The 27905-nt window shown below is 36.3% G+C and overlaps 1 protein-coding gene across 1 annotated transcript in view; it reads right to left on the bottom strand.

Annotated features, from left to right (window-relative positions):
• The window catches only part of DPYD (dihydropyrimidine dehydrogenase), a 980594-nt gene that overhangs the window by 403863 nt on the left and 548826 nt on the right, over positions 1-27905 (bottom strand). Inside the window, exon 14 of the mRNA XM_055145227.1 lies at positions 14419-14583. Within this exon, the coding sequence (XP_055001202.1) occupies positions 14419-14583 (165 nt within the window). The remainder of the gene's footprint in view (positions 1-14418; positions 14584-27905) is intronic.

Here is a 27905-nt window from a genome sequence, read left to right as displayed (position 1 = left end):
GATGCTGGAAATCGAACCCGGGTTGGCCAAGTGTAAGGCAAACACTCTACCCTCTGTGCTATTGTCTAGCCCACCCATTTTACTCTTGATGATCATTTTCTCAAACTCCTCCTCTATCTGCCCTCAAGGCACCACCCATCTACTTTTTGTCACAATAAGTTAGCATTTTCTTACAGTTTCGACCTAAAAATTGTAATTTTATCTTGTATACCTTATTTTGCTCAGTAATTTGAGATTATCCCACACTATTATATTTACCAAAAATTTATCCTCTTTAATGTAAGTGATGTTTCACTCTACGTATATACCAGTATGTGTTTAAAATTAAGCCATTGGTGGATATTTGAGTTCATAGTTGTGTGGCATTATGAGACTACTGTCAAAACGTTCTGTAACAAGTTCTTGAATAGATACACATTCTGCTTTTTCTCAGATAAATATCTAAAAATAGAATATGTGGACCACTTGTTATGTGTATGTTGAACTTTTTACTCACCAAAATATTTTCAAAGTGATTTTATCAACAACAAATGTATGAAAGTTTTCTTAGCTCTATATCCTTGCTATCTGTGGTATGATCAGTCCTTTAAAATTTAGACATTCTAATATGTATAAAAGTGGCATCTCACCTTGGTTTCAATTTGCATTTCTATTATGACTAATGATGTTGAACACAGTTTGATGCTCTCATTTATCATTCATAGTATTCCTTGGTGAGGTGTTTCTTCAAATTTTATGCTCAAAAGAGGGGAGGATTGTTTGTTCTTACTGGGTTTTTAAAAATCTTTAAATATTCTGAGCACAATTACTTTATCAAATATATCATGTGCAAATATTATCTTGAAGTTTGTGGCTCATATTTTAATTTTGTGAACTATGAGTTTTAATTTGGAAAAATTACTTTTTTTTGGTTTTAATAACTGTACCTTTGGTATATATCTGAAAAACATTTTGCCTACCCTAGATTTACAAGTCTCTTTATCCTCTATCTTTAAGAAGAAGTTATGTAATTTTATTTTTTATTTAATATGGGTTTACAAGTATTCTCAGTTGATTTTTGTAAATCATATCAGATACAAGTCAATATTTGCCTTTTTGATTACATCATTTTATTAGTTCTATTTATGGAAAACACCACGTTTATCTACTGAATTCCCTTTTTAACCTTTGTCAAACAAAGAATTATACATAAAACTATCTTGTGGGTAATTCTCCAACAGGACATTTGCTCCATTCATCTTCTCTAACTCTATTATGCCATTACCACCATGTCCTCATTACTGTAATTTAAAAATATCTTGTAATCAGAGTATTGTTCCTTTTAAATGTTTTGTAATCAAACAGTTGTTCCTTCTAAATTGATTTGTATTTCCATAAGAACTTTAGAATTATTTTATTTAATGTTATTCCAAAAATTCTAATTTTTATGCTATTATAATAATCTTGGACTGATAGAAACATGAAGAACCTTGACATTTTAATTGACGGTGACCTTACTGGTTATTTTGTTTCATTCCTATCAACAATATATTATAGTTCTGGGTGCTCATGACCTTTATTTTGTCATATTTATCCTTATATTTTTGACTATTGGTATACTATAGTTATTTTAGCTTAAATGTTGCTAGCTTATGTATGCTAGCAACATATAGTTTCAAAACTATAAATAACTTTTGTTTAAGGGTAATATCCAGCGGCTTTCAAGGCTCACTCTTAGCTCTGTGTTCAGGAATCACTTCTGGTGTTACTAAGGGGACCACATATGGTGCCAGGAATAGAATCAGGATTCATAGGTTTGTAGTCTTCATTTTAAAATCAAATGGTTTTCACTGATACAACTAATTATATTTCTTATATAAATTATATTTCATTTCTCTATTTTCTTCTTAACCCCTGCCCCATTAGATTTTCTACAGAGTCTTCATGTGACCTGTGAATAAGGACAGGTTTATTTCTTCATTGCATTTTGCACACATTTTATTTCATTCATTTTCTTTCTCTTTTATTGATCAGAGGCAATCTAATACAATGTGGAAAAAAGATGAAAATTTATACTTATCACATGAATCTAAGAAAACTTCAGTCTTTCACCATTAATTTTGATGTCAGATACAGGGTTTATTCTTTGGTTTTTAAGTCTAAAATCAGATCAAAACCCTGGGTTTTATTCCCAGCATATGCACGTGCTCGCGCGCACACACACACACACACACACACACACACACACACACACACACACACAATTATGCTTAGTTTGATGAAGTCACTTTAAATTTAGGAATCTGTTTTGGGACTTTTTCAAATCTTGTTTCTTTTTGTTTGGTTTATCAAGATTGTCATATAATTAATACTTCTTGCTGTTGGTATTTAGTTTGCATCACACAAATTGCACATTTTCAAATGTTCCTGGAATTCCTTGGAGGAACTCATTTTGTTATGATTCATTGTATTATTCATATATTGTTTATTGAATTTGTGGTCCTTAACTTGGTGAATTTCTTCACTTCTGATATATGCATTTGTTACAATACACTTTCTTGTCAGTATTGCTTTTGTAGCAAACCACATATTACTATAAATATATTTTAATTTTTATTGTGTTCAAGGTGCTTTTCAAGTTTTCTTGAAATTTCTTGATTCAAGGATTATTTACACATTTTTTTGTGTTTATATATAGATGTACATATATGTGTCTATTAAGTATTTGAAATTTTTCAAACATATTTTATGAATGATTACTATTTTGTCTCATCTAGTCAAAGTACTTATTTTGGAATATTTGAATTCTCTGAAATTACTATTTTTTTATATGTGCATTTGAAAAGATGGTGTGTTCTCATTAGAAAATGTCATATCTTATATGTGATGATTAGACAATTAGACAACCTGATAATTTTTCAAATTTTCATTAGTCTATTATTTTATTAATTATTGATATGGAAAATCTATCCTTATGGAGATGATGTAGTTCTACTCAATGTTTGCTTTATGAATATTGAAGTTTCATTACTAAGCATAAAAGCATTGGTTGTTATTATTTCTGGATAAATTTATAGTCCAGTCATTTTATGAAGTTTTCTTTTTGTTATGGTTGTGTTCTTAGCTTTGAACATGAAGCAGTCTATAAAGACTGGTGCTAATATGAGATTTTATTTTATTTTCACACTGCTTCATTTCTTTCTATCTGTGTCATAATTTATTATTTTTTCTGATAGGCTGGCAAGATAAGACAGTGGGTAAGGTGCTTGCCTTGTGCACAGCCAACCTGGGTTTGACTCCCAGCACTGCATCTGATTCTGCAAGCACCAACAGGAGTGTTCCCTGATCACACAGTAAGGAATAAGCTGTAAGCACTGCTGGGTGTAGCTAAAAAAAAATAACAACAGAAATAAAATAAATACTTTTTTTTCTGGTTAAAGCATGGGATTACATTTTTGTAGATTGTGTGTGTGTGTGTGTGTGCGTGTGTGTGTGTGTGTTTGGTTGGCTGGACAGGGGGTAAGACTGGTAGACTCCAGTAAAACTGGAAAAGTTTGGGCCATTATTTCTTTAGATTCTGAAAATTCAAACACATGATACACTACTTGAAGTTGTCTACAGACAGTGGTGATTCATTTTTTCTCTCTTACTCACATTAGATCATTCTTACTGATTTGTTTTCAGGTTTATTAACCATTTGTTATGTGGAACTTTAAAATACTATTAATATTTCAGCAGGTAAGGTCACTGTCATCCCGTCGCTCATCTATTTGTTCGAGCGGGCACCAGTAATGTCTCTCATCGAGAGACTTATTGTTACTGTTTTGGGCATATCCAATACGCACAGGTAGCTTGCCAGGCTCTGCCAATCAGGTAGGGTATTGATATTAAAATACTGTTTAATATTAGTGTTGTGACATTAAAATACTATTTTTCTAACAGTAGTAGTGATATTAAAATACTGTTACTATCACTGTCCTTTCACAAAGCAGACCCAGGTTTGGTACCTGTCATCAGACAGGTTCCCAGTCTGGCCAGGAATTATCAATGAGTACAGAGTCAGTAAGTGAGTCCTGAGCACCTCTTGAGTATAGGTGCCCTCAAAATAAACAAAAAATACTATTAATAACTTGCAGTTTGTTGTCTTTTATCTATATTCCATGTCTTAGCTTTTTTTTAATATTCTGAACATTTGGAATATAGGTTGGTTTTGTTTTTTTTTCTTTTTTGGGTCACACCCGGCAATGCATAGGGGTTACTCCTGGCTGTGAACTCAAGAACGGTGCTCAGGGTTGGCTGCATGCAAGGCAAACGCCCTACCCACTGTGCTATCACTCCAGCCCCCAGAATATAGTTTTTATGAACATTTGGAACATTTGCAATACACTTTTAATGTGACATACTGCTGTTAGACATGGAGCAGGGCAGGAACAACTCCATCATGCCTGGTTCCTACTTCACGTTTTGTTTTACTTAAACTTTTTGTTCTCCCCGCTGGCCATCTGTGAGGGAAGGTCAACTGGGCTGGAAACTCGGCCTTGGCAAACAGTTTCATCACCGCTAGCCAAATATCTGTAGAAGCCACCTAGACATGGGTGGGACAAACAACCGCCAGGATGTTCTGAATCATGTCAAAGTGACCTGTCTGTAACTGTCTGTTTGTACTGTTTGGGATGAGTGATGAAACTTGCAGTTTTCACTTTCATTTCTGTTTGAATTTGTAAATGCAGGCTGTGATATAAGCAATAACTATGAAACTAGCAGCTTTTCCCTTGTTTGGGGTCATACTTGGTCCTACGTGCCAATAGGCTTGACCCTAGCTAGCTGGCTTAATAAACTCCGCTTTTGTGTTGCATTACTGGCTGAATAGGCTTGACCCTAGCTAGCTGGCTTAATAAACTCCGCTTGTGTGTTACATTACTGGCTGAACTACTTGTGTGGATTAAGAGGGGGAAATTATCAACCCCAGACACTAACACTGCTAATTCTAATATTGTATTAATCTGGTAGAGTTTTATTCATTTTTAATTTTCTTAATTTATCATTATTATTTTTATTATTATTTTGGTTTGTGGGGGGCAACACCTGACAATGCTCAGAACTTATTCCTGGCTTTGAGTTCAGTGATCACTCCTGGTGAGACTGGAAGAATCATATATGATGCAAGGAATATAACCCAGGTACAACTGCATCCAAGACAAGCAACTTACCAACTGTACATCAGATCCATTCATTAATTTGAAATAATTAACTTTCCTCTAGTTTGAGGATAGATTTTTCCTATTCCTTCACATACTGAACAGTTTCAATTGGATGTCAGGCACTGTGAAATTTATGTGCTTTGTTACATATTCTTATAAATATTCTTGAGTTTTATTCTGGGTTTCAGTTACATTGGAAATATTTTAACCCTCCCCCTCTGGCTTTTTAAAATTTGTTCAACATGATCATGCATAGCCAAGCCTAGAGTTGATTGTGAACCATGAAGTAGTTTATTCTGCCTGGCAGGAAGAGTCAGTGTCCCAGACTTCTGTAACAACTAAAAAATGTGTCCCTGCATTCATTCACAAAATTCTTTATGCAGTCTCTACCAACTTATTGCAATGTTCTGCAATGGGAATGCATGCAGTGATGTACTCTGCTGAACACTACAGAAGTTCTTTGCACATCTCTGGGGGTTTCTATTCTAGTGGATTCTTGCCACCGTCTTATCTCTAGACTCACCTCTATCTTCTCAACTCAAGGAGAACCTGGGTTCTGCCTGACATCTGTTTCCTATAATGTGACTTAAAACTTTCTAGGGGTCAATAATAGACAAAAAAGCATTTTATCATGTCAATGACCATATCAAACATAAAATACTGTCTTTAATGACAGATATTCTAGGTCTTAGATTGTTTTATTTATTTGTATAAGACTTTTCATGAGGGTTCGATGCTGTCAGTAGGTCAACCTGTACCCACGGGGTGAGGACTGATGGTATCTTCAGGCTTCCTGATGCCCCCAAAATATTGCTATACCTCTGGTCGGACCCCAACAACTCTGGACCAAGTTTCTTGAGAAATTAAACTGCCAAAAGTTAGGTATGTGGGAACCACACCCACGAACCACCTCTGGGTCCACTATACATGCTCATCTTTCAATCTTGCTTCAGAGACCCATAAATAAATTGTAAGAGATCAAAAGTTGCAGTTGATATTGGATGACACAAAGCTGAAGAAACCAAGGTAAATTGGAGAAGGGGGGTTAGCCTGGTGCCTTGCACAAGCAGAGACCCCGGCAACCACTTGCTCCCACAATCCAAAATCTCTGCCATGCCCCAGCCAGATCTCACCATCTTGGGATGGACACCACCAAAATATTAACCTGTTGAAAATTTGGAGAGGTGAGTTTTGTGACTGAGATCTTCAGGCTTTCTCCGGGACAAGATGGGCTACCTCCCCTCACCTCTCTGTACTTCTGGAAGCCTCGGCAGTCACCAAGTCCACACCCCAAAGCTGCCACTCAGTCTAAAAAGCTACTCCAGCCTTACCTTCCCAATAAAAATACTAATCGTCCTGAACAAACATGATAACCTCTTACTACCTGTATTGCAAACCATAATGCACAAAAGGAAAAGGAGAGAAAGAAGAAAAGAACCTGCCACAGAGGCAGGCTGGGGGTGGGGGACTGTGGCATTGAGGGTTGTTGGGAGGAAAACAACGAACATAGATGGTGGGAAATGCACACTGGTGGAGGGATGGGGGTTGGATCATTGTATGAATGAAACCCAATCATGAATAGTTTTGTAATGGTCTATCTCCCTGATATTCAATGAATTTTTTTTTAAAAAGTGATGTGGAGTTCATGCCACTTCAGTCAGCTTTATAAGTGGATGAATAAACAGCAGTACTCCTACCCTTAAATTAAAAATAAATAAATAAATAAACAAGAACTTTTGATGTGACTGCTTCGAATGGGAATATAATCTTATCTAAAACACACCTAGGTTGTACCAAATGTTTACTTTAAGAAATTAGGGATATCTTAAGAAAATATTTCACAACACAAAGACAGAAATTCATTATATAACTATGAGCTATATGTTGAATTCCAACTAATTTTTTTCTGACCTGTTTTTCAGAATTCAACATATTTTAATTTTTCTTTACTCCTGTATTTATATGAAGATAATTACTGTCATTATTTAAATTTTATTTTAATTGAAAGATATTAAGTCAAATGAAATAATAATTTGAAAGCAGGGAAGTATAATGAATAAAACATTCGACCTTACATGCTATTTGACATTATGAATTCAAGTTGAGAAGAATCACCAAAAGGCATAGTGAATTTGTCTTTAATTTTTAATTGGTAATTATTCATAAAACAGTGTCTTTCAAATTAAGTTTAGGTCACAAATGTTTTGAAAATTTACTGGGAAATAAAATTCAGTAAAAGTTTATTTTTACCTTTAATTGTGCATCTCAGATAGTCATGTGAGTTTAAATTTTGTTTTTTCATGAGAATGAAGGCCAAATGCATCAAAGTAGTCCATGAAGTATAATTTTAGGTGTCAATATAAATTATATACATGATAGTTTTATAATTTATAATTTTATATTATATAGCTATGTACAATATAATTTAGGTGCTAATGTAAGTTATATACTATAAGTTATATACTTACAATATAAGTTATATACAGACTAGAAAGTAACATGTATACCACATTCCATTTAATATTTGTGACTACCTTAAACATAGATTGTTATCTAAGTTATGACGTAGATTGGTATGTTGATACCAGTGTTGTTAAAGAATAACAAAACAGAGAAAAGGCTAAGATGCAAATCCACTCTGACTCTTAATCTTCTACCTTATTAATTAGTTTGATTTTACACTTACAAAATCTTTAAAAAATTTGTCAGTTATGATCAATTTTAAGATTTTATTTATTTATTTTTTTGGCTTTTTTGGGTCACACCTGGCAATGTACAGGGGCCACTCCTGGCTCTGCACTCAGGAATTACCCCTAGCAGTGCTCAGGGGACCATATGGGATGCTGGGAATCGAACCCGGGTCAGTCGCGTGCAAGGCAAAGCCCTACCCGCTGTGCTATCTCTCCAGCCCCAGTTATGATCAATTTTAACTTTTATTTTGTGTATGCTAAATGAAACTTTTTAAAAAAATCAAGAAAAGAGGAAACAAAGTATCTACATTCTCTAGAATTCCTGAATGCTATTAGGAAATCACTATCTAAGCTCTAATAGAAAAAAAGGATAGAGTGTTCCTGGGGAGATACTAGCCTTCTTTTCAACATCTGTTCTAGCAGTTTCATAATTTATTTTAAATAAATCAGCATGGGAACAAGTAAAAATGGACAGAATCAGAAACTCGACAAGCTAAAAGAAATTCAGAGGTAACAAAGCAGGTGTCCTTCTACTGCAGAACCCTAAGGAAATTCTTAGGGTGTCTCTCCTAAGAGAGAGAGGAGTCATGAGATATGTGTGTCTTATAAATTTTTTGATAAGAAAAAATGAATTCAACCTTGTACTGGTCATTGAGTTTAAAAAAACACATACGTGCACACATACGTATATACATCTACACAGAGAGATCCATGCCATCATTTCTGAAGCTATAAAACCATAATGTGCCTCACATATGCTTTCTAAAGCTTCCCGGAGGCCTGTAATATATTCAGAATTGAGAACCACTGGATACAGGATTTTCATCTAAGTGAATCCAACCCTTGCCAGATTACAGATACAATAACTTGGATGGAAAATAATTAGATCTACTTCATTGAGCTCCAAGCAAATGATGGGATTTTCTTAATCACAAAGCAACAAGTCATAGAAGCAAGATTAATGCCATTAACTTTGATTTTGTCTTGGAGTCACCCTCAGCGGTGCTGAGGGCTTATTCCTTACTCTTCTCAGGAATCATTTCTGGTGAGTTCCAGGACCTCATATGGTACTGAGGGCCAAACCTAGATCTTCAGAGTGCAGGGCAAGCACCCTACGCACTGTTCTTTTTAGATTTGGTTTTGACTGACACTAATTTTGTACCAACAAATAACAAAGAAAAGCATGTAGACTTCCTGAAGATATCTCAAAGACACTATTATATACAACTGCAGTGTTTAGAGGTCCAATTAGTAATTTACTGGAGATATTCATTATTATATTGTTTTTTCAAAGTATTTTCCATGTTACAGTAATTCTTTATAACTTATTGAATTTTGTTTTATGCCACATCCTGAATCAGACATACTCCTGGCTTACTGCCTCTTTGGTAGGAAGGAAAAAATAAATAAATAAAAAACAAATAACCAGTTACTTAGTAAGTCCATTAAAAAAAATAATAATAGGGGCTGGAGCCATAGCATAGCGGGTAGGGTGTTTGCCTTGCACGTGGCCGACCCACGTTCAATTCCCAGCATCCCATATGGTCCCCGGAGCACTGCCAGGAGTGATTTCTGGATGCAAAGCCAGGAGTAACCCTTGAGCTTCGCCAGGAGTGACCCCCTAATAATAATAATAATAATAATAAAGATACCTTTTTATTTTTTTATTTTTTGTGTGTGGAATGGTGAGGGGGTGGGAGTTGACACTCCCATCATTTTTCAAGGCTTTATACCTGGCTCTGCATTCAGAAATTACTCTTTTTAATTTTTATTTTCTTAATTTTATCTTTCTTTAATTATTTTTATTTTGTAATTGAATCATTGTGAGATACAGTTGCAAAGCCTTCATGATAGGGTTTGGAAGGCACTTCTCTTTCTTTGTTTCTCTCTGTCTCTCTCTCTACTGCTGGGCATAATGGTTCGCAACCCAGATACTGAGAGGCCATTACGTTTGGTCCTTACCCATTTCAGCACATCTCACATGCAGAGGGATCCCTTCCAAACTTCATCATCCTGAGGTCGCTCTCTACCTCACTCCCCTCTCCTCCAGCAGCTCTTGGGGCAGGTTTCCAATCATGGAACAATACTCCTGGTCCTTATTTCTACTGTCCTGGATTATTAGTCTCATACTCTAGTTTCTTTTCTTTTTTTTTTTCATATCCCACAAACTTGCCATTCTATGTCTATCTCCCGCCTTCTGATTTATTTCTCTCAGCATGATACTCTCCAGGTCCATTAATTTTTTTCCTTTGCTTTTTGGGTCACACCTGGTGATGCACAGGGGTTACTCCTGGCTCTGCACTCAGGAATTACTCCTGGCGGTGCTCAGGGGACCACATGGGATGCTAGGATTTGAACCCGGGTTGGCCGCGTGCAAGGCAAATGCCCTACTCGCTGTGCTATTGCTCAAACCCAGGTCCATTAATTTATAAGCAAATTTCATGACTTTAGTCCCCCCCCAACAGCTGTATAGTATTCCACTGTGTGGATGTACCATAATTTCTTGACTCTGCAGTGAGGGGCTTGGGATTGCCAGGAATGACCTGGGTTAGCCTTGTGCAAGGCAAGTATCCTATACACTGAACTATTTCTTCAGCCTGAAAATCAACATTTTTTTAATGAACAAACAAATATCTGTCCAACTGCATCTGGGGATACCACTGCCCTCCTGTTGGCCCAGCTTTCCCCACCATCCCTCAGGGGTGATATTTCCCTCTTTGGGAATCACTGTTCTGTTTATAGGCTCATGGACATAAGACTCAGCCAAAGAAGCTCCTGGTTCATTATGGCAAGAACTCTGTCTCTGAAAGTTGCTGATCAGGAGACTGCTATCAGGAATGCTGAGGACTGGACCTGAGCAACAGTAAAACAAGTAGGGCACCTGCCTTTCACACAGCCAAATGCAGTCAGATCCCCAGCCTCCCATATGGTTTCCTGAGCACTGCCAGGATAAATTCCTGACTGCAGAGTCCACAGTCAGCCCTGAGCATGTCAGATGTGGTCCAAAAACAAAAAGTAAAAACAAAACAGGAATGCGGAGGAAGAAGCACTTTTACAGAGTCATTTGAACTTGAATGTGAGCAGTGCTTATCTGCTAAGCTATAATGAACTGACAGGCTGTTTTAGTAGAGCTGCATATCAGAAGTATATTTCCATATTCATCCTTTTTATTAAATGAATTTTGCTAAAAAAGTTATCACTCCCTTTCTATAGAATCTTCACAAGTTGATTTCATTTTTGGTTAAGATTCTGTTGTCAAAGCCATGTTTGTGGCAACAAATAATATATACATGTAATATATGTACATATATATGTCTTAATTTTTTAGGACATGAAGACCAAAATATAGAATGCAATTTTTGGTAAAAACTTTTTTCTAATCCTGAATTATATAATTTCTGCAGTTTTTGCAGTGAGATGAAAGGATTCGCCTAAAATTGAGTTCAGTAAGCTCTAATTAATGAGTACATGTCATAATGAGAATCACAAAATCTTAACGAAGAAATAAAGGATAACTTAGTAGAAAAGTACCATTATAATGATCAGCATGCTACATCTAAATCCCATAAAAGGACATCCTGAAAGTCAAATAAAAGTCTAACAAAACTATAGGCTTAGTTGAACTGTGTTGATAGCTAAGGAACAAATCTGTACAGTATATTTCAGGATGCCTTGTATTTGAAGAACGTGAAAGATGACCAATGTTTCTAGAAACAGCATACCAGCTGCTGATATTAACTGATCAAAATGTCCCACAGCACAATTTCTTTTTTTCAGAAAAGTTAGCCCTTGCTTAAAGCTGCCACAGTAGCTGGAATTATCTGATCCCTGTCATTAAAGGTGGCAGCCATGCACGTGAGAATGATGTGGGAAAAATCCAGTGAGAGTGATAATTAAACTTGGAAAATGAAGGGTCACCTTCTTTTATTCAGATCATTGGGTTTGGCATTAGAGTAATTCTAAAACAGTAGGGAACATTCTACTCTCAGCATGGTAATATCTAGGTGCACACACATTATTCTTATGGGTTAAAATGGGAATGCCATTTTAATTGTATTTAAAATGTTATCCTTGGTTTGAAGAAAAAAATATTAAGAATTATTCCTAAGAAGACAGAACAAAAGGGAATGCCCTGCCACAGAGGCGGAGAGGGGTGGGGGGGGAGGATCTGGGGGTGGTGGGAGGGATGCTGGGATCACTGGTGGTGGAGAATGTGCACTGATAGAAGGATGGGTACTCAATCATTGTATGACTGAAATGCAATAGTGAAAGTTTGTAAGTAACTGTACCCCACGGTGATTCACTAATAAAAAAAAATTTAAAATTATTCCTAAGAATGCAAAAGGTAGTAATAACGGATGCGATCTAAATGGTGAACAAATCAGAAACAAGAAAAACACACATTGCTTTAGCAAAGAAACGGGAAACTGTTCCTGGGAAAATTAAAAAGAACATTTAAAAGTGGCTGTTCTTTCTACTTGGCTAAGGAATCACAGGGCAAAGATTTCATCTCAGCGTTTTTGTCTACTTTGGTCAATCTGTGGGGATCAATATTGTGATCTCTTATCTTCTTCATAACAGAAGATAGAAAATATCATGTGAGTTTTAGACCAGCCACTGGTGAAAGTATTTGTCTAGGGCAAGTTATTTTATTTTTCAGCTAAACTGGCTAATTTAAATACCACTGAAACAATATGTGGGGAATTACATGCTATATAGTACTTACAATGGATTTTAAAAAGCTAAACCTGATCCTATAAGGGCCTGAAATAATGCTGCAATGTGAGGTATTATACAGTAGAACACTATTATTAAACCTGAGCACGATGCTAAGAACAAATTTCAAGTTAAAATTCTGGTTTTACCATATAATAGTTGTGTAACCTTTGGCTGTTCTTAACCTTAGTTAAGCCTTAGTTTGGTCATCTGTTAAGTCAAAACCATAGTGTATCTGTAAGGTTAACACAAGTTTATTAAAAATTAATAAAGGTTATTGAAAATTAAGTTTAATTAATAGATTTCAAATAAACAAACAGAATCTATAGCTCTTGTTTAAATAATTTGTTTAAATAAACAGCATTTATAACTTTATAATCATGGACTGAATTGAATATGAATGCTTTTACTTATTATGGTTTTATACCAGATTAGTACTTAGCATAGGTCTTAATACTTATCACACTGTAAACCAATTCACTGTCATCACTGTCATCACTGTCATCCCATTATGATTTGCTTAAGCAGGCACCAGTAACATCTCCATTGTGAGACTTGTTGTTACTGTTTTGGGCATATCAAATATGCCACGGGTAGCTTGCCAGGCTCTGCCATGTGGGTGAGATACTCTCGGTAGCTTGCCGGGCTCTCCGAGAGGGGCAGAGGAATCGAACCCACAGGTCGGCCGCATGCAAGGCGGCCATTACATGCAAGTAGTAAATGCCTTACTACTGTGCTATTGTTCCAGCCCGTAAACCAATTACTAAAATAAATATATTATTTTTGGTTGTTAGTATGTTTTGGGGTAACACTCAGCATACTCTTGGTTTTGTGCTAATAAGTTGCCTCTGGCAGTGTTTGGGGGATTCTGCAAACCAACAAATCCTGGCCCTCCCCCATCAAAAGCCAGTACACAGGCCACTGAGTTCTCTCTCTGACTCCAAAGATTCTATCTGTAATTACTTTTTGTTTTTGTGATTCTAAGTTTTTCAAGTGACACGTGTTCTCTAAAAATCAAATAGTTTCATACATAATGTTACTAGAGTTCATTGTGTAATACTAAGAGAAAACTACAACACTATAGTCAGAAAACAAAAATGACCTGATCTTGTTGCGAGAAAGAGGAAAGGTGTATGTGTGTGCGTGTACATATATGTCCAGTGTGAGAAGAGGTGAAAAAGAAAAAGTAAGTGAATAACACTATGGACAATTCTAATCAAAGATTGGAGTAAAAGTATTATCTAGATTAAAAAAAATTGCTAGCAACATAAAACACACACACAAAGGGTATAGTATTTACGTAAGCCTACATTTATAATCTATGCCGAGATCTTGAAAAGAAAAGAATGTTTTATAAAAACAGCTTACTTATTTGTGTAAGAGTATTAAAAACATTTGATAAATTATTTCCCAATGAAAAATATAAGGAAATAGTACACAGAGGCATTCTGATCCTGCCTCAGGTTTCAATTTTAAATGATTTATAGTCTACAATTTTTTCCTAAGGTCATCACCTTCATAAATACTAGCCCTACACAATGAAAATCAACCCAATAAAGTGAGTATTTCATTTCTCTTCCCCCTGCTTATGTAGATACTTCTTCCATCTACATGGCACCCATTTATAACAAAGCCTCTCATTGTGCAGATTTTATGAGTTCTTGGGCTTTTCTTTCTTTTTTATCTTTCTATGCATCAGCAAAGCAACTGGCAGATTCTTTAATAAAATATATTATGCACATTAATATTTATAAGCCTATGAATTGGATGTTTAAATAAACATTTTCCAACTTATGCCAATTCTTTTGTTTTAGATGTTAAATCACACTTACATTGTCTGGAAAATCAGCCTTTAGTTCAGTGACACTTTGACACCAATATGCGGCTGTTTTTTCACTGATGAGCTCAATATTCAGGAAGGAACTCTGTCCAGGGCCATACATGGGGCCAGAGGTGGTACCCCGAATGATTCTGGGTGAAACATTTGTCACAATGTCCTGGTGAAAGAGGAAAGACATTAGATCACTTAGGATAAAGAAAATAATATGATCTCTATTTCATGCTCATTTCCATATAATGACATTTGCCAAGTCCTTCTTAACATCTTTATAAAAAAACTTTTAATCTATTAAAATGTAAATTTTCACATGAAGTAGTGAAAGCAAATATTTGTTAGCTTTATTTAAACTATATCATATAACTAAAATTAATGAACTGAAAATATAAGGATATGTAAATTAGTTTACACTGGTTTGTGTATGCACATTTTAATTTGTTTACAATTAAATAATAAATAAAAGCATAAGTAGAATGTAATAATATTATTCCAGTCTACTTAATATAAGTATTTTCAATCAAATTTTTACTCCAATTAGAGTTAATTTTATTTAAAGAAAAATATTTTTCCTAAAAAGTAATTTAATATAAATTGGTCAAGATAAATGTACTAGTATTAACAGCTCATTACTTTTTAACCATACTCTCACAAACTGGTTTAATGCAGGTTTAAATACTAACTTCAATTCATTCAATGAGAACACGCTCTTCCCAAGACTAAGATGAGGATATCAAAAACTTCCTGATAAGTATAAACAGTAAACAGTCAAATTAAGTTGCTTGTTAAGTATAATTAACAATCTACAACTGCTTCTAAAGCTGTATGAACAAAAAGAATAACATTCTTGCATTCCTAAAAACTAAAAAAGAAACAAAGAAGGAATATGTTCCTTTAGCCAACTTCCAATTAAAATTAATTTTGAGTAAAGGTCATTTAGCTAAGGATTTATCAGAATTAGCCATTTAAGTACCCCTCCTCACCATCTTGTCACTTTTAGTGAGATAACATGAACCCCCATTAGTATATAGCAATTAAGGTCAATTTACATATTTTAATTAAGAACCACCCCATATAAAACAATTAGCGTAATAGGCATACTAACTGGATTTCATAACATTTGGACGTTTTTCCAACTAGATAGACAGGAAACCTTAATTAGCATTAATTAGTGCTGATCTGCATATGTTTGATAAGGCATACCCTTGCCACAAAAGATTATTTATTCCTGAATCTGCCAAATGCTACAGTTGCAGAGAGGATAAAAGGACTTTTCTTCACGTTGCATGTTAATTTCTGGTAATTTACATCCACTTTTACATTTGAATTAGTATATTATAAAATAAATGGTATAAATGTTACAATAAGCCTCTTTAAATATGTACATTTTTACTTATAGGAATCCTGCCAGTTAATGTTTTACTAATTAAGCCATTCTACTTCTATTGTATTTGTGGGCAACATCACTAGGCTTCCTTTGATTTGCTATTGTGAAGCTATGTTACAACACCATCTTAATGGGTAAAATGACAAGCAGATGCACCCCAGGAAGCTCACACCTTGTGGGTCAAATTTGTCTCTTGGCAAAAGCTTCTCTGTGAGCTCTGTAGCCCTGTGGGTGGTTTCCCAGCAGCTCACACCCCAGTATATCCTCACTGTCACAGTCAGAATTTCCTGTATTCTAAGTTTTAAGAGTCATACAGAGTTCCTTCTTTCCTCTACTCTAACCCATACCTAAGCCCTACTCTAAATACTCCTGAATTCTTGAGTTCCTTCTTTCCACTATTCTAACCCCTCCCCGAAATATTCGTAGAGTTTTAATCTAAGCCAGCTGTATGGTCCTGCAGAGAACTTGACCAAGAAAGTGATTAGTCCAGAGAATACCTTAAATCCTATGACTGACACTGGGTATGTCTACAAATAAAGGGGACCCTGTTTTAAATGACCATTTGGCCTAAAGCAATAGTACAGTGGTAAGATGATGGTCCTGAGGTCACCTGGTGCCCCAGACGGTTCCCTGAGCACCATCAGGAGTGATCTCTAAATTCAGAGCCAGGAGTAAGCCCTGAGAACCACCCGGTATGGGCAAAAAAAAAAAAAAAAAAAAACTGTTCTATTATGAATTTTCCCCAAAGTGACATTTTGTTTAGTCAACAAATGTAATTCATGTGCTAAAAGTGTCTTTGTTCCTATCTGGTTTTCAGTTCTTACTTTTTACTTCAGTTTCTTTGGGAAAACTTACTATTCTTTTCAATGATTAAGCCTAATAAGACAGCTTTTCTTTCTTTCTTCTTTTTTTTTACTTTGTTATTTTATTTTGTGAGACTTGCTGTTACTGTTTTTGGCATACTGAATGTGCCATGGGTAGCTTGCCAGACATTACTTATGCCCACTCGAGCAAATTGATGAGCAATGGGATGACAGTGATACAGTGATACAGTGATTTTATTTTAGGCATCAAGATTTACAATACTGTTTATGGTAAGGATTCTTGCTTAACTATTTCAATTCAACCCCCCACACCAGAGTGCCCACTTTCCTCCACCACCCAGCACCCCTGCCCTAACCCCAACCTTGATCAGTTCTCAGTTTCTGTTGCCTTGGGGCATGTGTTGTAAATCATAATGCTTAATAACATAAAACAGATTATTTTTAAAGAAAACAAACAGGAAAAGACTACAGTAAACCTAGTTAGAAAGTGAAAAGGAGATGTCACAAAAGACACCACAGAAATTCAAAGAATCATCCAGAATTACTTTGAAAAAAAATCATGCCATAAAACTAGAAAACCTAGAAAAATGAATTTTTTGACTCCTGTAACCTTCCAAACTTGAATCCAGAAAAAACAGAGCACCTGAACAGAACAATTTCTATCAACTAAATTGAAATGTAGTCAAAAGTTTTCCCAAACACAAAACTCCAGGCCCAGATGGGTTTACTAATGATTTCTGTACCCTTAAAAAAATCACTACTCCTGATCCTTTTAAGACTCAGAAAGTTGAGGAGACAGAAATCTTCCTATTTTCTATGAAGTAAATATCACCAAAATTAGCCAGAGACATCAAAAAAAAGAAAACTACTGATCTATGTCTCTGATGAACTCAAAGATTCTTGACAAAATTAGCAAACCAAATTAAATAATATGTCAAAAAGATCATTTACCATGACAAAATATAATTCATTTTAGATTCAACCATGATTTAATATATGCAAGTTGATCAATATGATACAGCAGATCAATATAAGGAAATATAAAAGTAATATGCTCATATAATGAGATGCAAAGATGGCATTTGATGAGATTCAATTATCCATTTGGGATTAAAAAAAACTCTTAAAATAGAGGTAGAAGGACTTTTCAATACCGTTAAAGTCAGTTATTACAAGCACACAGCAAACATAGTTAATGGTAAAAAACTTAAGCTTTCCCTCTACTATCAGGTACAAGACGAGTTTGCTCACTCTCACCAGTACTTTTCAATTCAGAATTGGAAGTTCTTGCCATATCAATTAAGCAAAAGAAAGATATCGAGAATACATATCTGATAAGAAGTAAAACTTTCACTCCATGCAGATGACTCCATAATAAGGAAACCCAAAGACTAAGAAAAGGCCCTCAAAACAATAGACCTGTATAGGAAAGGGGCAGGCTACCAAATCGATGCACAGAAATCCACGCTTTTCTATATGACTGGGAGAGGTAGTTTTTATTAATAAACAATTGTAGCTCAGAAAGATCAAGTATCTATACATTAGCATAACAAAAGAAGAGAAAGACATACAAAGAAAAGTAAGAAATGCCAAATAAGGAAATAAAAAAGAACAGGAAGAAACGGAAACATATATCATGTTTGTGGATTGCAAGGATTAATATTGCCAAAATGACACTATTGCCATTTACAATTGTACAGATTGAATGAATTATTCAATGCAGTCCCTATAAAAGTATCCATGGCATGTTTTGTTTTGTTTTTTTGGATATATCAAACACTATTGACATTGAAGGTTTTTTTGTTGTTGTTGGTCTTTTGAGTGACACCCCATGGTGCTCAGGGTTACTCCTGCCTGTGCTTAAGTATCACTGCTAGAGGGACTGAGAGACCATATGGATGCCAGGGATCAAATCCAGGTTGTTCAAGTGCAAGACAAGCAGACTATTAACAGTACTATTGTTCTGCCCTCTAATACCACTGGAATTTATGTGGGGTCCTAAACCGCCCTGAGTAGCTAAAGTAATCCTAGGAAAAGAAAAGATGGGGCTTCTCTTTCTCAACTTCAAACTATACATTAGACCACCATAACAACACAACAACAACAACACACACACTCATGTATCTGGCACTTTTATGACTATGTAGTCCTATTTTCTTGTCTGTACCTTTCACAAGAATGAAAATTTTAGAGTTACAATTACAGACCCATTTCCTAACCTGGTCTTTAGTAGGTGTTCAAAGGATGCTTTGTGAAAGAGCATAGATGGAGCCTAGAATATACCCGTGAAATCAGAACAGTTATTAACTTGAGACAAAGGGAATCATATACATCTATTTTTATCAAATTATGTTGTTAAAAAGGTGAATTTAGGTGTCTATTAAAAAATTCATGTGCTCATTTGTGCTTATAGTCTTTCTCACTAGTTTATTGCTAGAACTGGGTTGTTGTTTCTTTCCATTCCTCAGGAACCATCCACTCCTGTTTGGACCAGAGGTTGGTACTAACAAGGAAGTTGTGATATTAATTGCTTATTTCTCCAATCCTACCCACAACAGACATCCTAAATCATGTCTATCTTTGAATTTCATCAGCGTATTGTTTCTTAGTCTTATTTTTTTTTGGCGGGGGGAGCACACCGGGGTGCGTTCATGGGTCACTTCTGGTTCTCTGCTTAGACATCACTCCTGGAAGATTTTACAGAACGCTGTGGGTCAGCCATGTGCATTGCAAGCACTTTAACCACTGCACTATCTCCCTGGTCCCTGGTCCTGACAATGATTTTCTCCAGCAATTCTCAAGAGGCCCAGTAATCCCACTTGAAATCCTTGTGAGGTGGCTGATGCTAACTAAGGCTTGAGGGTATGATGCTGTTTGAGTCCTGTGGTACCAGGGATTTCTCAGGCCATCCTGGCATGCACAGGGCCTCCAGGATTGCAATCAGGGATACTCTAAGGATTCCCCTGGTGCTGTCAAGGATAAAACTGGGCTGAATATATGCCAGGCATTGCCCCTAATCACTACACTAATTTTTTGTAACTCCTTAGGGGCTGGTCCTAATGCTTAGTTATCTAATTTCGGAGGTCCAAATTGAACTATTTAGTTAGAATCCAGCTCTCATGCTTTTCTGGTGGAGGTGGTCCACAGTCACTAATCCTAAATAATCCAGAGTCAACAATATACACTGGCAAGGTTTACCCGGAGAAGTCAGACAAATGCTTCTAAATGCTTCTTTCTAAAAAAGCAAGCCTCATTTCCTCCCCCATCTACTCCTTTCTTCCACAGTAAGGTTTATCCTTCAGAGCTGTGAATTTTATGTTATTTATCTAGGATCCTGAATATCAACTTTAAATATACTATGGGTAGATTATCAATGTTCTCATTATCTATGACTGACCAGAACTCAAAGCAATTCAAATTGAAATTTTAGCTCATTCATAAGATTGTTTTTTCCTTTATGTTGACTTCATGTTGAATGTTTCTCTAAACCAGTATTTCTCAACTCTGTTCTGATTATCCTTAGTTATCAGAACTTGTTTTCTGCCTCTCACCCACCTGTTCAATAGGTTAGCTTACTAATTTCATGACATGGTCCCCATTTATCTGATTCTAACTTATGTCCCTCTTCTAATATCCTGGGCACCCCCACCAGGCCATATGACTCCACTGAGAAAAATGTTCTAAACTGATCTTTTTTCCTCTTTCCTAGAAGCAAGAAAAGAGTTTGTTAATAAAAGTACCAAATTAAAGAAATTTACTGTGCAGAACTTGTCAATTATCAGTCAACTGTTACTATCATAGCAATTAAAAATTTTAGCATATTAAAAATTCAACCAAAATTCTAAAATGGTCATACAGTTAAAAATTGGCAATAGAACCTGCATTCTAGGTTTCCTCCCTCAGTCAAAAATAAAAAATCTGGAACATATCATCTACTTTGTCAAAAATCTTCTCCAATCACTTGAGACTTCTTAGAATAATTAGGTAAAAAAGAAATGAAAACTTGGGTCAACAAATTATCCTTGATTATATGATCAGAGTTGGTGCTGCAATAATTGGACAATAACTTACTAAAACTTTTGACCTGGGAATACTGGAATTTGAGCATTATTTTATAAGATAATAGTTTGCTTTAATATTTACTAGGTAAATCATATTAGCATTGCTTAAGGGAGTTAGTATAACCAAATAAACATTCAAGAATAGAATGCAGATAAGGGTTTATTCTCTGTAACAAAGAAGATGAATTACTGTAGTTTTAATCTTCAGTGCATTAACAATATTCAGATTCTAAACAATAGAATTTTATTAGATAGGGAGGTTTTAGGCATGGTTCTGCTTTGTGTGCTGTTGTAACTACTATTATAAAACCTGGTATTAGTGACCTCTTAACATTTGAAGTGATGATAATGATTTTTTTCAGCATCAGTAAAGAGATGTGAATGGTAAACAGACTGATTATATTTGCTTAAGTTCATTTACTTGACCTCTCTCATTCTAAAAATAACTATAGAGTTTCCATGACAACTGGATTAAGGTAGTCACAATGTCCTCAATGAATAAAAAAAGAGGAAACCTCAGAGATGACTTTTGTTTTGTCTTGCAGGCACACCCAGGGATGCTTAGAACTTACTCCTGCCTCTGCACTCAGAAATCATACCTAGCAGGTTTGAGGGTCCTTCAGGGGTGCTGGGTATCAGACCTGGGTCAGCAGCATAGAAGGTGAATGCCCTACCCTACCCTATTCTGGCTCCAGACCCAGAGATGACTTTTCAAAAAACCAGGAAAAGAATTGGGGACCTAGAAAGTTAGATGAAAATTAAAGCAGAAAGAACACTTCTAGAGTAAACCACAGCCACTATACCATCAGATTAATTTCAGAAATAAATTGTTGTGTGACAAAAAGTGGCAACTTAAAAACTATATTGAGGGCCAGAGAAATAGCTCAACCAGGTGAAACACATGCTTTATAAGCAGAAACCCTTGGTTCAATTCCCAACATATCATAATTTCCCCCAAGCATGACCAGGAGTAACCTTGAGCACAGAACAGTGAATAACCTCTGAGCATCATCAGGTGTGCTCCTAACAACAACAACAAGAACAACTGAGTATAATATCTGCAACAAACAAAGCAATTCATTGTTTAGTGAAGCACATTTATAAAACAGAATATAAATAAAATTAAGATAACTGCAAAATTCTTTAGGAGAGCAGGCTTTTTTACAAGGTTTTTTATGGGAGTCACACCCAGGAGTACTTCAGACTTACTCCTGGAACTGTGCTCAGGTACCACTCCGGCTGGAGCTTGGGTAACCACATGAGATGCCTAGGATCAAACTTTGGCTGGCTCATGCAAGGCAAGCACCCTACTCATTGTACTATTGCTGGGGCCCTGGAGAGTAGTTCTTGAATTATTAGAGAAAAATTAGTAACAGGAAGAAAGGATGATTTTATAAAATATTGCTTATGTATAAGTTTAAATAGTTTTATTCCTGGCCTGCACGGGACTGGAGCGATAGCACAGCAGATAGGGCGTCTGCCTTGCATGAGGCCGACCTACGTTGGATTCCTCTGCTCTCTCAGAGAGCCCGGAAAGCTACTCAGAGTATCCTGCCCACATGGCAGAGCTGGCAAGCTACCTGTGATGTATTTGATATGCCAAAAACAGTAATAGCAAGTCTCACAATGGAGACATTACTGGTGCCCGCTCGAGCAAATCGATGAGCAATTGGAGGACAGTGCTACAGTGCTGGCCTGCAGGAAAACATAGCAGAATGAGAAATCTATTTAATTAGCACTGCCATTAACATTGTTACAATTTTAAATGTTATATAAAGTTTTCCTGATTTATTACAATATTCTAACTTAAATCGTAGAAATAATTGTTCATTTCTATTTAAATTCCAAGGTTCCTCTGTAAACTGATTGGTTTGTCAAATAGATATTTTAATCATTATTTTAGGCTAAAACTTCAAAACTGAAATGCATTACTTGATAAACTGCTTTCTATAATGCATCACCAAATGATGTTTAACTATACATCATTGAATCAAAGAGAATCACTGAGAACAAAACTAACAATATATATTTTGTATATAACATGATTCTATCACTATAAATCTGGCATACTGCTACCATGGAAAGAAATAAATTTAATTAATTTTTCTTTAGGAACTAAATATAAGAATATCTTATTGGCTCCCCCAAATAAAACTATTTTTTGTACTTCTCCCCCAAACAAAACTTTTTTGTTTGTTTTGGGGCCATACTTAGTAGTACTCAGGGATTACTCATGGCTCTGCAAGAGACCAAATGGGATGCCAGGGATCAAAATTGGGTCAGCCTTATGCAAGGCAAGTGGCCTACACACTGTACTATCTCTAGAACCCTACCATGAGGAATTTTAGATCTGTCTCTCCACACCTAAAACACAGTGAACAAGAAAAACTATGTTACCCTATAAGTATAATATAAATTGTTAGAGAAACAGTGGCACTGAAATTGCAAAAATAATAATTTATATTTTTTATAGCATAGATTTTCCAAATACACCATCTCATTTGATCTTCACAACTTTACCATCTAGCCATTGATTCTAAAATCGGAGCTTTAAGAAATGAGTTACTAGTATCCTGCTAGTGCTCTAACAGACATTAGAAATGAGGCTATTACTTAGATTTCTGTATGGATCATGTAAGATATGAGGCCATATTTGGGTTTTAGTTGCCAGAAAAGTCAATCAACTTGAATAAGATACATTTTCAGGGGTTGGGGGGCACTCAGCAATGATTTTGGCTTATTCCTGGCTCCTCTGCACTCAAGGATCATTCCTAGCAAGCTTGGATGGTGATACCGGGATAGAATCTGTGTTGCTGGTGTGCAAGGTAAGTACTCTAACCACTGTACTACCTTTCCAGCCCCATGAACACAATACATTTTTTTAGTAGGATGTGGTACATTTAGTTTAAATATATGAATGCTTTATATAATGCAATGAAGAAAATAAATGCATAGAAAAATGTAGCTAATGGCACAGGTGTATTCTCTGCTTCTTATGGCATTATGTCCTCATTTTTTCTCTCTCCATTTTTTCCCCACAGTTACAAAGTTGTTTATGATTGGGTTTCTGTTAGTCAATGTTTCTAAACCTGCCCTTTTACCAGTGTACATTTCCCAGCACCAATGTTCCCAGCCTCCAACACGCTTCACTCTTGATAGAGGGTTTTTATTGCTTCAGTTCATATGCCATTATAGAGCTTCTAGCAGGGCTCACATTTACATTTTATAAATCACTGCCAAAACTTGAAAATTTTAGGCCCAATTCCAATATAGATGGCAGAGACTAGGGCAGGATTAACTTGGGCTGGTTAATCACCCCTTGTCTAAATGAACAATACTTAGTGTTGAGTTAATCAAATTCAAGTAGATGCTTTTGTAAGCACACGAGAAAAGCTGAGTGGCTCATTGTCAAGAATTCTACCACCAAGATGAGTCTATGAAGGTTCATCTAAAGGATACTCAAAAGAAAAAAATAGTATGGGCATTGATAAAGTGCAACAGACTAAGAAAATGACTATTATCTGGTAAAATCATTAACTTACAATGGAAGTAAACTCTGCCCATAGTCTTGAATCAGTCGCAATTCTATCTCTGCGCCTCAAAACTTTACCAAATGAAGGCCTTTGATAACTTCAAAAGGCCTTGGATAACTTTCCATGATTTAGTCTTCATCAGAGATAATGTAATTCCAAGTTCATGTCAATAAGAAATGGCCCATTTTATACTCAGCCGGACTTGGGCTAGAATGATCTGAGTGGATTTATACTCTATGTAAGAAGGGGAAAATACTAAATATAAGTAAAGGGCAATAAACTACAAAACACCACAATCTGAGATCTAGAACAAATAAGAAAAAGTTATAATCTGATAACTTTAAATATTGGCTGTCTTTAGGTGAACAGTGGGACCAGAGAAATAGTGCAGTGCGGAGGAAGGGGGATTGACCTTGCACAAGGGTCATGGTGGGTTTAAGTCCTGGCACCACATTGTCCAAACAAGTCCCTCACACCAAAAAAAAAAATACAAGTTTGAAATAAACAATGAAAATTGAATATAAGGGAAATATACACTCTACCAAGAATATGCTGGATCTATACTCTAGACTAAAGAAGAAATTGCATTGACAAACACTTCAGTGCCCACCTTGGGTCATACGTCCTCTACCCTTGGGATAGGGTCAAACATCTAGAGAAGAACTCCTCACTCTTTTCCCACTAACTTTTTGTCAGAGAAATCTTTCACACCCCTAGTTTATACTGGCATTAAAATCATAAAATTTAAGCTTTAACTGATAAACCATAATATATCTGAAAACATGTTTAAAAAGATTCTAGCTTAAAAGCCAGAATCTGGGGCCCGAGTGACAGTACAGCAGGTAGGGTGCCTGTCTCTCATACAGCCCTGCAGGGTTCAATCCCAGCACCCTGTTTTTCACCAGCAGGGATCGATAAACACAGATTCAGAAGTATACCCTGAGCATAGATGGGTGTGCACCCTACCCCCTTCCAGTAGGATCTAGAGCACATGGGGTCTAAGTCTGAAGAAATATAGATTAGGGTTTTTAATTTTATTTTTGTTTGATACCAAATTCTCGTTCACAGACTTGTCCAGTCGATTCTCTTTACCTTGTTCTTTTGCTAACAGTTATGTCTTTGCAAACAGGCCACTAGAAAATATTAGCTGCTTTGCTCTTTGATTTTTCTCATCATTCAACTTGGACTCCTCACTACAGAGATGTAGGATAACAGTGAAATAATATATCAGATGTCTGACATGTGGTATTTGATAAATCCCTTATTTATTCTTTCATCAATTTGCCAGCTTCAGAAATAGTCAACATGGTAGAAAGTCAGATTACTAGCAAAAATGAGAACTAAGGTGGAGTTGGGTAAGCAACTGAATGAGAGAAATAGAAAGCATGTATTGGGTGGGTCAGAAAACAGAGTTTTATATTTGGGACTGCGATAACACAGAGGGTAGGGGGTGTGCTTTGCATGTGGCCGACCTGGGTTCAATTCCTCTGTCCCCCTCAGAGAGCCCAGCAAGCAACTGAGAGTATCTTGCCCACACGGCAGAGCCTGGCAAGCTCCCCGTGGCACATTCAATACGCCAAAAACAGTAACAAGTCTCACATTGGAGACGTTACTGGTGCCCATTTGAACAAATTGATGAACAATGGGACAACAGTGCTACAGTGCTACAGTGCAGTTTTTGGTCTACACCCAGTTATGCTCATTGATCACTCATGTCTGTTTCTGGGGGAGGAATATACAGTGCCATGGATTTGAACCTGGGTCAGCAACGTGCAAAGCAAGCACCTTAACCCATATGCTATCTTTCTGGCCCAGATTATAGACTCTTCAGTGACTGTTTTAAATAGTTTAAGGAGTTCAAACTTTTTCTGCAGCCTTTAAAAATCTATTGTTTTCTGTTTCCAATTCAAGTTATTAATACCAATAGCTCATAGCAGCTGTACATTTATAGAGATAAGTTTTACAAGAAACAGATGAAGAGCTCTTTCAGTGCTGATATCAGATGGATTAGAACGTGATTAATCAACAGACAGACTGATTAAATTATTGAGTTCACTGTTCAGATAAGAGGTTTTGGATACACTCTGCCAAACTGTAACTAACTTAGAAATTTCTGCTGGCCTGCTTATAAGATGATCATGTGATATGCTTTGAAGAAATCTTTTAAGGCCCAGAACAGCAGCTGTGAAGGTATAGGCATGAATCAGTTCTAATAATTATTAATTATCTCAAGTACTATAGCAAAATTTTTGGTGAAAATGATAATTCTTTTTAAACTTTAACTTTTTAGGAAGTTAACAAATCCTCTGGCTTTACTCTAGAAGATATTATAAAAGAAGTGGCTGTACTGAAGGAAGAAAATGTCTAAAATCATTAGATAAGAGTTTTCCATTTCGGCAATAAGTTGAACACTAGCAAGGAGGCAAAACACTTACAATATAGCTCCTTAAACATACCTACAGCTTATGAAAAGACAAAAATACATATACACAATTATGCTTTTCTCAAAGTAAGAAAGTTTCCCAAAGATTAGAAATGACAACAAAGCAGAGATGTACAAGGCCAAAATCATTATAGTGTGATATTTGCATTCAAGGTCCTCTCTGACAGTTCTTGTAAGCTCAAACTGAGTTTTTAGTGCTTACAAATACCCGGCGGGTCAGATAAAGTCACAGATTAGGTATAGTGACAAGGAGGGAAACCACAGAACAGCAGGCAAGGAAAAAGTGATCCTTTCCATTTGAGCTCTAATAAATAATGAGAGCAATCTAAAGTGCATGTTCAGTTTAGCCTTAATTAGGGTTGAAAGGAAAATAAGTCAGACCCTGGATTAGGTCCTGCATTTCATTCCTGGCCTAGCTTAGATTCTGAGCTTCACTGATGAGGTCCTGGTGATCACTGAACCCAGCCTGGCAAAGGGCATCACCTCCTGCATGTAGCACTGTAGCAATGTCATAGCACTGTCCTCCTGTTGTTCATTGGTTTGCTCGAGCAGGTACCAGTAATGTCTCCCTTGTGAGACTTGTTGTTACTGTTTTTGGCATATCGAATATGCCACAGGTAGCTTGCCAGGCTCTGCCGTGCGGGTAGGATACTCTCGGTAGCTTGCCAGGCTCTCTGAGAGGGACGGAGGCATCGAACCTGGGTCGGCCACATGCAAGGCAAACGCCCTACCTGCTGTGCTATCGCTCCAGCCCATGTACAAGCTCCATGTACAAGCACCAAACTTCCAGGCCTTCAGAGATGGGTTTGGTGTCTTCGGAGGCAGCCCCACCCCTGGACTCCCTGGAGCACTCTCTTCCACACAAAAAAAATCTCCCTAAGAATGACTACCTAAATAGGAACCAAAATACTGAATTCAAAATTTTGTTTAAAAGGAGCTTCTGTTTATGGTAAGTAGAAAACAGCAAGGAGATACTGTAGGATAACATTGGTTTGCCAAACGTTGGTTTGGCTGCTGAGAGCTTGTGTATGTTGACTGCCCCTCCAACTGTCAATTATCTTTGTCTCCTGATCAGACTCTGACTTGTAAATATTGTCTCTCTTCTCCTTCCTGTCCTTTGCAGGGTTAGCTATTTCAGAGCAATTGCTTCTTGTATGGATACAGGAAGACAGTTAAAAAGACAAGCCTGTGGCTTGGGAGTTGATTGACCCCAGATAATATTACTTCTTGGACATCT

Source organism: Sorex araneus, chromosome 8, assembly GCF_027595985.1.
Source record: "Sorex araneus isolate mSorAra2 chromosome 8, mSorAra2.pri, whole genome shotgun sequence".
In the NCBI taxonomy this organism is placed as follows: Eukaryota; Metazoa; Chordata; class Mammalia; order Eulipotyphla; family Soricidae; genus Sorex; species Sorex araneus.
Note: the sequence above shows the minus strand (reverse complement) of the source record. Positions and strands in the feature narration are given on the sequence as shown.